The sequence below is a fragment of the Nilaparvata lugens genome, chromosome 1 (genome assembly GCF_014356525.2).
Source record: "Nilaparvata lugens isolate BPH chromosome 1, ASM1435652v1, whole genome shotgun sequence".
NCBI classification, from domain to species: domain Eukaryota; kingdom Metazoa; phylum Arthropoda; class Insecta; order Hemiptera; family Delphacidae; genus Nilaparvata; species Nilaparvata lugens.
Genome location: NC_052504.1, coordinates 36,599,012 through 36,615,248, shown reverse-complemented (window position 1 = coordinate 36,615,248; position 16,237 = coordinate 36,599,012). Strand labels below are relative to the sequence as shown.

The window sequence follows — 16,237 nt, the reverse complement described above, 5'->3', positions numbered from 1 at the left end:
CATTACGAATTGACATCAACAAATATTTTGCACAGTTCCTAGAACTTGGACGGTTATTTTCTACATTTTTTCTTTTCGTTGAGGGTAAAGCCCACATGAGCTCTAGGCTTGTGCGTGGGTAATGAGGCGGATGATAATGAGAGTTAAATGGACCTATAGTTTTAGGTGGGTTCCGAAACACCGGAAAGCGATTTTACAACTCATGAATTATATTCAGAGGAGTTGGCTCAAGCAATGTTAGTTAGGGAACTATGATGTAATAATCAATGGATAATTGTTATTTAGCAATAATATAAGATTATAATTTTCTTCATTCAACCTGAAGGATCTAAGCTAAAATTGTACAGAAGAACGCACTTTGAACGACCTCCTCTTCATTAAATTTTGCGATTTCTGAGCAATATTAATTTTTGTCGATTTTGTTAATATACTTGATATTTCTTGTACAAAAATGAGATATATATACTGTACTTGTATAAGGAGAGGTGATGTAAGCTATACTAATATCAAGCTCAAAGGTAAAAACGCTGCTGAATCAGCTTCAATAGGAATTATAGTGCCTAAAATCGATATAATCAGCTCAAATACAGAGTTTTATTCAGTAGGTCAAAAAATTAGGAAATTCTTAACTGAATAGTGATCAATTACAACATATGAGTCACTTGCTTAAAGCATTAGTCTTAATGAAACTCAAAGCTGTACTTCTTATATATTTACAAAAAAGTTTACATACTGATGAATACTATTGTCGATTTGGAGCGAATAAAATCGTGTCGATATATACGATTTATTATTGGAGGATTTTAACAAATCCTATAAAATAATGTTTCTAATATTTGAGGGAAATCACATTAAAATTCACAGAAAATAAAATTTGTCCAAGAGATAACTAGACATTAACATCCATATTAATCATAATCATAAATTGCATTCATGAAGAAAAAGAATTCCGAATTTTCTTAAACAATTAGGCTAAAAATTAGGCACCTTTCAGTAAGTCTCACATTGATTCTATTATTTGATCCCTATTACGAAAAAATAGAATAACATGCAGAGACAAATGAATCAAATCCTGATTGATAAAAATTATTATATCTAGATCTTTAATAATTCTACCATCTGGTAAATTCAGAATTCATGTTTTCTACCACCAATAAGTCATTTTATCTGGAAAATCTGACCAGTGATGAAGTGATATATTCGATAAAAGAAGAGAAATAAAGATATTGATAGAAAACTTGTTCAACCTCAGCATAACTTTGGATTGAAAGTTTGTTCAACTTCCAACCAGTTCAACAAAGTTTGTACAACGTACTCAACCCACACTTTAGCTGAACAATGTTAACTCGAAAGCTCACTAGAATGAATCGAATCATGAATTCCAACTCTAAGTAAAGTGATTTGGAGATTGATGTCGATTGTGTTGGCTGATTACCAAGTAGTCGAAGCTGAGACCGATAACCGAAACAAGTCACTCGAGGTGAAATAGAGATTCACGACCCTTCGAGAGGATGGGCACTAAATATAAACCAACAGGACACTGCAGCTCATCAAAAGGGCGATTATTTTTAGCGTTTGGAGAAGAATGAAGCGAGCTGAGTCAAGTCCAGGCTATGCTGAATGCTGCTGACTCATTAGTCTGGAAAATCACACATGGCCATCAACATTACACTAGCCAGCTTCACTATCTTTATAGTAGAGAAGGTCAAAGCCAACATGGAATAGAACATAACCAACACAATTGAACTAATATGACAGATTATGGATATTTGGAACTTCTATATTCAAGTTACTGTGGAGACTTTACAAAATAATAGATAAAAATGTCAAGAAACTGATAAAAAAACGGTACACTTTTAAAACAAATTATAAATAGATAGCAGTCCATAACGAATATTTTTCCAGTTAGATCAGTATCAATACTGATAATGTTTTGCTAACTGAATTGATAAAGAGTAGTTCTACAGTGTTAGAGCAGATCAAAATAGCTTCTTTTTCTTTTTTTTCGTAGCAACACTGAACAATATTCACCCACAACATAATTATGTGCTATTTTTTCACTTCAAAGTGAATTTCATACAATTGTATTTATGAGAGAAAAAGATAAACCACAACAAGAACATATAACAAATTATGAACATTAAATATTTAAACTTACAAAAGATTAGCCCAGCGTTAGTTGATTAAAAGTTTGCATTTGATAAGCTTTTATTAATAATGGCTTATACACGTACGGAATAGGAAAATAATGTTTGATGCATCATCACGTCTGAACTAATGGACTGATGAACTTAAAATTTTGCATATTGAATCTTGATTAACCGAGGATGGTTATAGGCCTATTTTCAATTCTCCAAGATTTTATTATAGTTTACAGTTGTCAAGTTCTTAATTAGACCCTTGCAGAGCTGCTAGTCTATAATATACATAAAAATGAATGTCTGTTTGTTTGTTAGTTTGTTCCCTATAGAGGTAAAAACTACTTGACAGAACGGCATGAAACTTTGGGGATATGTTGTATGAATATTGGGGATGGTTTCTGATTAGAAATTTTAATAGGGGGGGCTAATAATTATCAATTATTGATCCATTTTAGTGATTTTACAGACCTATGATTTCAAAATTTTCGGCCGAGCGGCTACCAAAGAACGGAAAGATGATCATGATTCAAGATAAAATTGAAATTGTGATAATATGATTTACATCTAAATTCACCAGCTGTAATAAACAGATAAATTGTGTACTGGTATTAAACCGGTAGTTTGTCTATCTATTGACAATCAACAACTATGAAAATATTAAATTCATCTTTGAAACACTGATTTAACCTATCTATTTTTTTTAATTTATCACTTTACTGATAGATATTACTAGTCTACCAATTGATTAAGAAGAATATGTTTTCGGAATAATAAATGCTGCATGACTAAGCACATAGGAAGTCCTTATTGAGATGTAAAATATTGATTGTCAGATTAATTTCATGATTCACCAAATAAAGTCAAGTGTGACATGAGATACATTGACTTTTTGGCGGTACGAAGTTCGCCGGGTAAGCTAGTACTGTATACAATAAGATCCGCAGTAACAAACATGCAAAGCCCAAAGCAGTCTCCCTGTTGAAATGATAATCTTTAAGTAACTCACAAAAATTTTAATATTTTTAAAGCAGAGTTTCTAAAATCAACATGGAGCTACAATTATTCAATGACAGAGCAATTGAATTACAAACGCCATATGAAAATTTTAATGCCGTACACAGCATTTTTGTTAGAAACTGACCTTCAGTGGCTGCATAATTTAATTAAAACGTAGATGCTAGTTTCCCATGAGAAATGGATAGTTCGTTGGAAATAAAATATTAATTTTATGCCGTGAATTGCACATTGACATGAGGTTATCGTATTGTATTTGTTACACATTATTTATGAGGCACAGGATGGAACAGCACAGCTGGAAATCACCGACTTTATTTTGTATTTTTTGGCTATTGGTAGTCAGTGAAACCGGACTGTCATAAATCAGAAAGATGTGTGCCGTTTGTACAAAAGCTGATTAAATTTTAATCGTGATTAATTTTACGAGAACCAATCAGAGAAACCTTCTTTTCGAAAAAGCCTTCTTTGATTAGTTCTCGTAAAATGAATCACGATTGAAATTTAACTGGCTTAAATTATCGCAAAAATTATGATTGCCAAAAATTTAGATAAAACAATTAGATGGTCATGATTATAGAAATGTTTAGATTAATAGCCGGTTTCTGAGCTCGGGATTTAGCTAAGTTCTAGACTTTAAACAGCTGGAGTCAGAAAATTGGCTTTCCAAAATGGGGCGTATTCGCAGTAAATAGTTGCAGCAAATAAATTTTCTATTTAATCTTTTATTTTTTCATTTCTATAATTAGAAACGTTCTTCGTTGACGAAATGAATCATTCCTAAATAATTAAAAATAGCTGGAACTTTATACTATTTTCTCATTATTTTATTTTGTGTTCAATTTTCTAGTTTTTCGCAATTTAATTTAAACGTGACTTTGACTATGACTACGACTACGCCCCATTTCGGAAAGCCAATTTTCTGACTCCAGCTGTTTAAAGTCTAGAACTTAGCTAAATCCCGAGCTCAGAAACCGGCTATTAAAAATATAATCGAACCCACTAGAACGTATCAGACACGGACCGTGTCAGACCATGCCAGGCACGTAAAATAACAACTATGCCCACTACACCGGATCAACAGCGGTCTATGCCAGTACATTACGCGTATGGTACGCGTATGATACGGGTATGATACGGGTATGATACGCGTATGATACGCGTATGATGCCCGGTCAGAAGTTGTTGGGAACGCGTCAGTTAGCAAGAGAATGTAGCGGTGAACTGGTTACCAACGCGGTGCATACGCGATTACAACGGGGTTTGCAGGCGTCACGTGCCATGCAAGGAGCGTTCCGTCACAGACAAAATATACTGGCTGACAAATGTTGACCTGGACGTGCATGGCACGCTCCGTGCTTGGCCGGTGACGGAACGGTCTAATGGGTGCATTACATATCAAATGATGCAAAGAATATTTTTTTGCATGTGTCGGTACGGGCACGGTCATGGTATGATACGTTCTAGTGGGTTCGAACCTTTAAGGTTCGAACCCACTAGAACGTATCAGACACGGACCGTGTCAGACCATGCCAGGCACGTAAAATAACAACTATGCCCACTACACCGGATCAACAGCGGTCTATGCCAGTACATTACGCGTATGGTACGCGTATGATACGGGTATGATACGCGTATGATACGCGTATGATGCCCGGTCAGAAGTTGTTGGGAACGCGTCAGTTAGCAAGAGAATGTAGCGGTGAACTGGTTACCAACGCGGTGCATACGCGGTTACAACGGGGTTTGCAGGCGTCACGTGCCATGCAAGGAGCGTTCCGTCACAGACAAAATATACTGGCTGACAAATGTTGACCTGGACGTGCATGGCACGCTCCGTGCTTGGCCGGTGACGGAACGGTCTAATGGGTGCATTACATATCAAATGATGCAAAGAATATTTTTTTGCATGTGTCGGTACGGGCACGGTCATGGTATGATACGTTCTAGTGGGTTCGAACCTATAATCTAAACATTTCTATAATCATGACCATCTAATTGTTTTATCTAAATTTTTGGCAATCATAATTTTTGCGATAATTTAAGCCAGTTAAATTTCAATCGTGATTCATTTTACGAGAACTAATTAAAGAAGGTTTCTCTGATTGGTTCTCGTAAAATTAATCACGATTAAAATTCAATCAGCTTTTGTACAACCGGCCCTAAGTGATATGAGACAATATTCAAAATAGTCACCTGTAGTTTTTACATATGCTTTCCAGAAAGGAGAAAGTAGTAATTTGAAAGTAATGTAAATACTCTTTAAAATGTCAGCATTTGTTAAATGGGAAGCTACGATGTTTATCTGCTAGTTTGATATGTATCTCATTTGGAGGATGTTCAATAGCAAAGACCTTAAAGATGCATAGACTCACATGCAGCGCTAGTGTCGTACTTGGAATTGAAATCCGCCATTGAGGGGGCAACCCATAAGATTATTACATACCAATGCCACCAATGCCTTTGTGATCTATTGTATTACAAATATATATAGATATAATATCTCGTGCTAAAATACCCCAATGGCGGCCTTCAATTTCAAGTAAGAGCTATCATTGGGAAGGCATAGGCATTGTGGGTCTATATCTCTTTAAGGTCTTTGTTCAATAGTATGAAAACGAGGAATCCAGAGGAAGGCATCGGATTGTCCAAGCGACCAAGGAGTTAACTTTGCCGTTTATAATAAACAAGCAGGTATCCCGTGCTTTGCACTGGGAAAAATTTGGTGTTGTAATTATTTATTATTTTGTCAGAATCAAGTGGATAATCTTCATCAGAGTACAGAGTTGAAAATTTTCAGCAAAAAAGAAATTAGTTTGATCGGTGTTGAACCCACAACCTTTGGTTGATGAACCGTATGTGCTACCAATTACATACACCTATGACCAGTCACTTGGATGAAGATCTATTTCTGGTAGGGCTTTTATTGTTGTGTGAACTTCAAATCACAAAATTATATTTGTTTCAATTATCAAATAAAAATTAATTGATTAATATCAATGAAAATGAGACTATGGATTCAGTTTATGTAAAATTGCAAGTTAATCATTCATTAGCTCATCGTGACGTATCCCGTACATGTATTTTAAGCCAATTCTTTTCTTTATAATATCATAGGTAGATGGGTAGATAACCACTCAAACAAAGTAACACAAACTTTAAAATTGACGAATTGAATACTTGATGGACTGACAACTTGACAAACTAAAATATTGATGTAATGAAAACCTGATAAATTGTAAACTTGTTAAACTGTAAACTTGAAGTATGCTGAAATCATGAAAAACTGGAAATTAGTAGGTCTGAAATTGAAACCTACTGAAAAACTGAAATTGAGGTCTATAATAACTATCCTCGGTAAATCAATAATATTTATGCAAAATTTCAAGTTAATCAGTTCTTCAGTAGTTCAGACATGAAGTTGCGTCATTCGTGCATTAATTTCCTATCCCATGAATGTATAAGATTCAAGATTTCTTTATTGCGAAAAACATTTGTACAAAATGCATAGCATCGTCATAAAATAGACATGATAAATACAAAGTATTTACATCCAAATAAATGAAAATTCAAAAACACAAGCATACAAACAGCACAAAATACCCTCAAATTAGAAACTCCTCTTTCCTATATGGACATATTTGAATTGAAATAGTTTTTATGGCTCTCTTAAAATTATTCACATCTAGCTCTTTTAACTTATTATAAGCTCTTATACCAAACTCCTTGAAGCAGTTCAATGTATTTGCATAATTGCACTGGTTAACTCTAAGAAATTCAGAATTTCTAGTGTAATGGTTGTGAACATTGCTATTTACAAAAATACTTGCTAAATTAGTTCTTACATACATAAGACACTCAAGAATGTAAATAGCTGGTACAGTCAGAATTTTGAATTTTTTTGAATAAATCTACACAATGAAACCGATTATTCACATTAGCAATGACCCTTACTGCCCGTTTTTGTAACACAAATAATTTTTCTACATTTGTATCATTACCCCAGGCAACCACACCATGATACAAATGAGAATGAAGATAAGCAAAATACACTGAAATTAAAACACTCTTATCAACAATGAACTTCAATCTATTTAACATAAAAATTCCCTTCGACAGTTTGCCACATAATAGTTTGATGAGTAAGTCCAAGAAATTAATAATACCAAGAAATTTGTAATACAAATTTTTGGTATTTTGTAATACCAAGAAATTTTGCATTGTCAGGTTGTAATCTAAATCCAAATTCCAAGAGTTGAGTTTTCTCCTTAAGACACAATGAATTAGATGCTGTCCAATCTTCAATTATCTCGTTCACTGTAAGCAAGCTACCAGAAAGACTATTCTTTATTTGAACAGCTAAATCATCAGCAAACATAAATAAATGGTTTTACATTTTTACAACTAATTGCTGCAGGAAGATTATTTACATATATAATAAAGAGGATAGGGCACAGTGTGGAACCCTGTGGAACACCTGATGATACTTTAAAATAATTAGAAGAACAGCCATCATAAAAAACAGTTTGATATCTATCACTCAAGTACGAGGCAATTAAATTGGTTGACACATCATCGAAACCATAAAATGTGAGCTTTTTTAGTAGGATGGGATGAGATATCGTATCAAAAGTCAAAAGCTCGGCTCATGTCATAAAAGCTGCCTAGTAGATTACACTTCTCATCAATAGAATAGATACAGTTTTCCATAAATTCATATATAGCTGTATTTGTGCTTCTATTAGGTCTGAACCCAAATTGACTATCAGAGAACAGTGAATTATTTTCAAAAAACTCAACAATCTGACAATACAAAATTACCTCAAAGATTTTAGAAATAACTGGAATGATGGAAATGGGTCTAAAATTATTATACTCAGTTGCAGAACCTTTCTTAAAAAGTGGAATTACTTTGACAAATTTTAAGCAATTAGGAAAAACGCCATTAATAATACAGTCATTAAACAGAGAGGTAAGTACCTTACAAATATAAGGATAAGACAGTTTCAACAGGTAAGAATTCAAGCAATACACATCAAGGCAAGCACTATTCTTCAAGACAGTATTCCACTATGAACCTGCTCAACACTCGTAAGATGAAAAGAGAAAGAGGGTTTTGAAGAGTTTGGCAATGAATTTTGTAATTGTCAAGATAATAAGAAACATCATGGACAGGATCTGCTATTGAGCGCAATTTTTCATCCACACTGTCAATAAGAAAATCATTGAATCCATCTGGTGTATGACTAGATATCTTATCACCCAAGACAATATTTAAAATATTATATTATATCTTTAAATTATAAAAGATGTAATATATCTAATCAAAACATTCCGAGAAATCTAATATTCAAGACGTATGTCTACATTCTAAGATTTCTGAAATTTACTTGTTTTATATACAATAAAGTATTTTTATACAATTACTAGTAACCTTTATTTACTGGTACAAGATTATATTATTTTAATTTCTGAGAATTTATAAAATTGTGTATAGGAAGTGAAAATGACAAGTATGTTATTTAACCAACTGATATGAATTTCAACGACGACATATCTGGTTATTTTGTAAGTTCGAGAATCATTAACAAGCTAAGGGCTCACAGTTCAACTCTTAAATCAGACTAAACATTATAATGTAAACCTCAAGTTAATGATAGTTGTATACTGTTTACAATAGACTTCTTCAAACTATACATATTCCACGTTTTTTCTCTTGAATTTGATATCAATTGGTTATTCATTTATAATTTCAGGTATCAAGAATCTCATCCACCTATCTCTAACCACTAGATCTGAATGCAATACTATTAATTCAAAATCAAGTGTCATTCGTAAGTGCGATATTTCAAATGTGCGAGTATTTCAACTTTTCGTTATTTGTGTTCATCGACATTTTGATATTTTAATGATAGCCTATATTACTCCAGTAAATCAGTAAAAGCTTTGTCCATCCAATGGACTTCGTTACTGTTTCATTTCCATTTTGATACATTCAAAAATCTAAGAAAGATAACATACTATTTGTTCAAAAAAAAAATGTTTCATTTTTATTAAATTCAAATTATATTACTTACAAACCTGATGAGCAACAGGTAAAGACAGAGAAATGGTGAGTGTAGTAGATGACTAATAACAGCAATGTTGCCCTGACAAGGAGTGAATCAAAACTGATTCAATGGATATACTAACTAGTCCATTGGTGTAGGGTGAGTAGACAGACTATCCTTTCTACGACGCTCATCCCCTCCATCGCCCGAGGCTACAATTATTATTACAGAACCCTGATGATGGAACCCGCATCAACAGGCTATTCAATGTTTTATGAAAGTAATTTGGTGTTTCATCCCTTGAAGAGACCAATCGGGGAGTGGCTGAGTGTGGAATAGAGTAGGAAGTGGACGAATTATTGCTAGCCTATTCATAAAGCAAATGTGGTCTTCAATGCCAGGGCAACACATACAACAACCGGTTCTCTATTCATCCAGCCAATATAACGGCCCAAGTACAAAATAGGGGATTATAGAGTAATGTTGAACTGAATGGCGAAATTATAATAAGGGGAAATGTATACTCAATGAACTAATGAAAAAATATACCAGTAGAGTATAATTTAGTACCACTGAGTACAATTTATTGTCAGACATTGAATTGTGTAGAAAAATGTTTCGTGTCAAGTGTAGATTTGAATTTGTTCAAGATTATTTATCGTAAGACTTCACGATTTGCTACTTATAGTGTGGAAAGTTCAAATAAATAAATTAATCAAATCAAAATGCTAGACAGTGGACAGTAGAACTGAAGATGAAATGTTGAATACAGAATGAATGAATGGTCACGGTCAGTGATTTCGTAAGATCTAACCACGTGAGTCCAAACTAAGCCGAATCATCACAGTTTGAATGATGACTTGAATCAAGTGTAGGGCCACCATACGAGCAACTCAACTACAACCCCGTCCAAATTTATTGGGGTCAACAGACTGAATTCAGTTGACTGACATCCAAGATAGTAGTCCGGTCGACCTTTATCGGGTAAATTGGATTTATTTATTCATTGCTTTAAATTGGATCTTTGTGCTCCTCAATCCTGTCTGTCGTTGACGATTTATTTCGCATGGGGGATAACAATCCTAGCCTTGGAATGATATTTCAACAGAGCATCGATTCACTCAAGTACAGTTCGGTGTAACAAGAGATAAATCTGTCAATGTCTTAGTTTTTCCATCTCTCATCAACTAAAAGCAATGAACCGCAGTCACACTAGATAAACAAAATGCCTTGTTAGAGCATGTGGAGAACTAATGGCTTCCCAAATCCATAACCGAAACATGAAACTTTTCTAAGAATCATCACATATTAACTTCTACTTATATCATCGATAGGACGAGATAAATATTGATTCTGGTAGTGTCACAATTTAAATGTCACTCATCATCCATAACAGAGTTTGAACATGTTTTCCGCATCACATTTTCGTAAAAAAATTATAGTTGATAGAGATGGTTCGACTTTTGCGCATTGATTTGATATCAACATAAAAACATCAAGATAGACCAGAAGAAAATCAAACAATCAATTTCTTGAGATACAATCAAAAATAAAATTCAACCCTTCAAATTTAATTATTGAAAGGATTAGAACTTCAAAGAATAATCATGAATTCTTATAAAATGAGCAATGAGTTATTTTGAGCTTTAAAGACTGAACAAGAATTCTGATGAAATGAATCACCAGATTTCATTAGAATTAAATAGATAATTCTAACCATTTCATCAAAATTATTTTAAATACTATATACTGCGAGGTTTGACTGCAAAAACGTTAAAAACAACTAAACTAAATTTCAAAACGATTTTCATTCTAATTGGCACTATAGAACTGATTATTCAAGTCTGATGTAATTGAAATCGAAGTTTCTGGTTAGTAGGTGATTGTTATTGTTCAAGTGTTCTATCAAATTAATGAATAGTGAGTGATTACTAGGAAATGCATTCCTAATGAGTAACCTCTTTATCATAAAATTATTTGATATATCTCAATTGTAATTAATGTATTTAAAAATATCAAGAAGGTTGGTTTTATTTTCAAACAATCGTCTTATAGATAAATTTGTAAGAAAGAAATATATCATATTCATAGGAGTGAATAATGTAAAATTTGATGAGAATAGCACTTAATTGAATGAAGTTAGCAGTAATGTAAATGCGCATCAAGATACAAATAAACTGTTAAAAACTTTATTTGAACGATTTTCCCAGTCTTCGTATCAGGTTTGACAACTATAAAAAATAGACTCCACGTTCTTGGCAACAGTTATGGAAAAGCATAATAATTTATCACGAATCGATCCAAATAATCATTTTCTGAATACAGTTTATCCAAGAAAGCAACTAAATAATAAGCATCATTGAGTATGTAAATTTCAAGTTACAGTCTCAAGGACTATTTTGAAACTTTTGAATCTACTGAATTGGAAATTCTATCAAACCAACTTTTTCAACTTCCAAAATTCTCTAACTCCATCAACACACCACACTTTTATATGATGTGTTTCTACTTCACTTCTCGAAATTGAATAAAGCTAGACTTTGTAAGACTGAAAAACTAAGCTACATATTTCTAGTTTTGGTCTGACGGTGAACTTTTCAAAAGTTGAGGCCTAGTTTGCTGATCGGTATTTTTCAATTATTGTAAACTTCCATTCTGATAAGGACGCTGGACGAAGTTGCTGACACACCCTGCTTCGATCACTCAGTTACTTTAGCATCAATTTTATTACTTTCCTTGCCCTATTACCATAGGTAAGGAAAACTAAACTAATAGCTAAGGAAAACTAAGCTAAACCCTATTACCATAGGTAAGGAAAGTATTGCTTTCCGAAAAAATTAAGGTACCCCAATTTCTAAATTTCTATACGTTTCAAGGTCCCCTGAGTCCAAAAAAGTGATTTTTTTATATAAATTATTCTGAATAAAAGAAATAGTTGAATAATTTTAATCAGAAAAAACGCAGAATGAATTGTGAGACTATTTTCCGAGGAAATTTGACTTTTGAATGAATAGATTTAAAAGTATTCAATATTCTCTAAATGTAGGCTTGTAGGCATTGCATATCAAATATTTTCATTATGAAATTAATTGAATCAATCATCTTTTGTCAAACTCTGACGTGCTATTTCTGACAAAGGATATGAAAGGGCCCTCATTTTATATCATTAATAAATAAAATTATTGTATAATTGATAAAAACAAACCTATCAGTGGCATAAATGATTTGAATAATCAAGATGTGAAATTTCATACCTACTACAAGCTCAAAAATTAGTCCACGCGTAACTTAGAGTATCACTTCATGAAAATTGAAAAATAAAAGAATAAGTTAAGCATCCAGAAGACCCGCTAAGTGTAACTGGAGACTTTGACTGGGGTGAACGAATCTTGTTAAGCTTGTCTCTTCTACACTGAGTATCCACTTTCATACTGAATTTCAAATAAAGCCGGTAGACTGATTTACAAACTATACTATGATAATAGGTAGAACAAAGATACTAGAGACAGAATATACTGTTTCTATTGAATAATTCCTGAGCATTGAAGATCATACTTTAACAGTAAAAATTAAGTTTTTTCCTTTGATTCGATTCTCATTTTTTTACCGAAATGATATGAAAAAATTAATGAATAGAATCAGTAGCTCCAGTATTATTAAATGTTTGTAGTTTATACGATTCATGTAATGAATCTGTCTCTCTTGCCAAAAAGCCTTACCAAAAACAATGCGTTGTACCATTCAGTTTATTATGACAAACAACTAAATTAAATTGAAATGTCAATAACAGGAAGGCGAAGCAGATCAGACACAGTTCTAACAACTGCTACAGCATTACAACTATGAAGAATCAGTTGTTGTAATACAACTGTGAATACTAGTATACTACAAAGAATTCAATGAGTAAAATTTTTCTCGTAAGTAAAAATCAAGCTGATAAGAAACATAATTGGAAATTTTGGGAGTTCTGTACAAGGACATGAGCCACTGAGTAAAATAACTGAGATAACAAAGAAAATATGTTGAAATTACTGAAAATAAAACCAAGAAATGATTTTCTAATGAGAAAAAAATACTTGAATGAAAATATGAATTGCCATTTTAATTTGTTCAATTACAACACACAGAATATTGAATCAACTAAGATTGATACAATTCGAGGGAACAAAAATGTATTTTAATTGAACGGATAGAACGCAAATCATGGAACACAAACAACCAATAATATTCATTTATAAATTTGATCAACAAAGAAAGGAGCAAATAGAAGCTCTGTAAACAAAAAGTGAAGGTTGCGCTGATTAAAAACATATGACGGTCTTCTTCCGAATAGCTATAGCCTTCATCGTTTTTGTTGGGGAGGCCAATAAATTGGCTACAATAGTAGGGTTTCATCATGAATGTGTTTTGTTGAAGCCGCTCAGCGACTCACCAGCCATGCTGATGTGTTGGAAAATAAAGAAGTCAAAGTCGTTTTGGATAATCTATTCAGTGCACTTCACCATCAAAATCGAATGGGAAATACAATTGAAAACGTAAAGTTTAGTTTAATTGGAGATATTATATGAATGCCGGAGCCAAATTGATAAATTTAATAATAAAATTGCTTATATTCAATTGAAAGTCTCAAATAGAATAATACTTAATACACTCAATACTATAGGCCTACTAAAACATATAACAATGACTAGAAAATCCACAGCGGAAGTATTTTTTGAAAAGCAGGATTTCTAATTAGAGTTGATGACGTCGATCAAAAAATATTCATTGATAGAATACTATTGATGCTGTATTTTCTAATTTTATATTGATGGACTCATGGTCTTTACGGATGTTCGGGACCTATTTTATGCATAGCTGAAAGGCTAAAGTATTCACTTACAGAAGGGTAATTATAAATGAAATTATCTAAAAACCAAGAGCTTTCAATGATTCGAGCCCACGACTGTTCCGATACCAGTAACGCTGTTAGTTGACACGATATTTCATTTGAGCAAAAGTACTGTATTTCCAAGTTTTTAGCAAGGAAAATATAATGCGAGTGGTGGGTGATCGTTGAAACAACTCCAGCCAACTTGTGGGGTAAGGGGGAGGGGGGGTCAAAGATAGCTGGCACTGGCAAAGATTGCCTGCCGAGCGAAGGGAAGAAGCGAAGGGGAACATTTTCCACCCCTGGAATTTAATTAGCGTTAAGAGTGGTAGAGATGCGGCTACCAACTGTGACACGGTTCACGGCTCACCACAACACTACACTAGGCCTACTTTCTTCAACAGTGCCCTGCAACTGCAATGCTAACAGCCAAAGGCTGACTAACTTTTCTTCACCAACACATTTATTTTCAAATGTAAGTGACCTGACCTCCCATGAAATTTCATGAAATCATAGGGATTCATTTAAAAAAATAACTGGTCTATGTATTTATGTTGGCGCTTAATTTTCTCAAAGAAAGTATAGCTTTTATTTTCGAATACAAAATATGTCCATTGTGATTCATGTGATAAAAATGTTATAGTTTTATTTAAAAACTTTGTTCCATTGGTTTTGTAATTTTTATATACTGTAAGTATCGCAACAGGTACCGTCAAATAGATGAGAGGAATTTTCAGATTTGATTGATTTATTTTAATTTATAACATTTTTAGGTAATAAATGAATTTGTTTAAATATTAGATTATACAAACTAATCTACACTACAATAAAGGAAAGAACTGGCTAAGAAAATTACGTACGGGATAAGAAAATTATGTTTGACGTCTGAACTACTGGACTTGAAATTGCATATAGATTCTTAATTACCGGGGATGGTAATAGGCCTTATTTTCAATTCTTCAAGATTTAATTACGTCAAGTTTTCAGTTTGTCAAGTTTTTAAATATACCCTTGCGGAGCACGGGTTACCTGCTAGTATTAATTATAATAAACTTGAAATCTTGTCTATTACCTATTCTATTATAATTATTTTGATACTTGATAAATTATTGGTACTGTAATTGATATTTAGGATTCATGGCAATTGTTGGAAAATGAGGAATTTTCATATAAATAGAATGAAATGAAACGACTCTGAGGACCATCTTGATCCAAACTGTAATGATTAAGATACAGAACTAAGTATTTTAAAAGAATAAATTCTAGCAGACTATGCTAGAAAGAAACTCCATTTTTTAGTTTGAAGATTTTTTTCATAAATTAAACTGTAAAAATTAACAAGTGATGAAAAGTGTGTGGAGATTTATAAGACTAGACTCTAATCTTCACTATGCGAACGACATGGGCTAATCGCAGCTCGTTTATTTTTTCATTTTCCAAGGAGATTCGGAAGATCCAAGAGACTTCTAAGGGCTAACTAATGCCCTTTCGAATTGTAGCACATAAACATTGCTTCGAAGAGTAATCTTTAGGGAAGCTTTGGGGTGTTAACCCACGCGAGAAGTGAAGCTGAATGATATCTTCATTATCATATTCTCTGTGACAAACACTTCTATCAACATGACCGTACATAGACGACATTCTAAACATGCAGACTTGACACTGCGCTAAATGGCAGTAACAAGAATCTCTGGGAAAACATTACTATGCAGATGTATTTTAAAGTTCCAGAAACAACACAGTTTTATCTCGTTCTCTAAGACAATACCATTTTCCCTCACGCCGAGCTCCATAAATATGTAGATAACAAACAGAAAGAACATGAATAAGATAAGAATGAGTTACAATAATCACAATTAATGACAAGAAAATTATTCAAAGCTTTCATAAAAACAATGACCATTAGCTTATTTGAAAGTCAGTCTCTGAAAAAAATATAGCACGAAAACTCCTATGGTTAAATTTAATTTCATTAATTTATTAAATAATTCATACTCATAGATAAGTTTTCTTGATTTAATTGTTTAATTGCTTGGACAAGAAGGTACTTACGTTGCGACAACTGAAAAGGATGCAGTCTAAGAAGTCTAAGAACATTATTTTTTATATTCCTAGATGAACGAGCTGATTGTTTGCTAACAAACAGAAGAGGCACTTTTCAC

At 33.0% G+C, this 16,237-nt stretch overlaps 1 protein-coding gene across 3 annotated transcripts in view; it reads right to left on the bottom strand.

Annotated features, from left to right (window-relative positions):
* The window catches only part of LOC111049132 (equilibrative nucleoside transporter 2), a 50,322-nt gene that overhangs the window by 11,744 nt on the left and 22,341 nt on the right, over positions 1–16,237 (bottom strand). The window contains exon 2 of one of the 3 annotated variants that reach the window (XM_039420569.1): positions 16,128–16,186. The exons of 1 other annotated variant lie outside the window; for it this stretch is intronic. In XM_039420569.1, coding sequence (XP_039276503.1) covers positions 16,128–16,186 — 59 coding nt within the window. Of the gene's footprint in view, positions 1–9,236; positions 9,258–16,127; positions 16,187–16,237 lie in introns of those variants that run through there. One more of the 3 variants, XM_022335143.2, reaches the window with a different exon arrangement.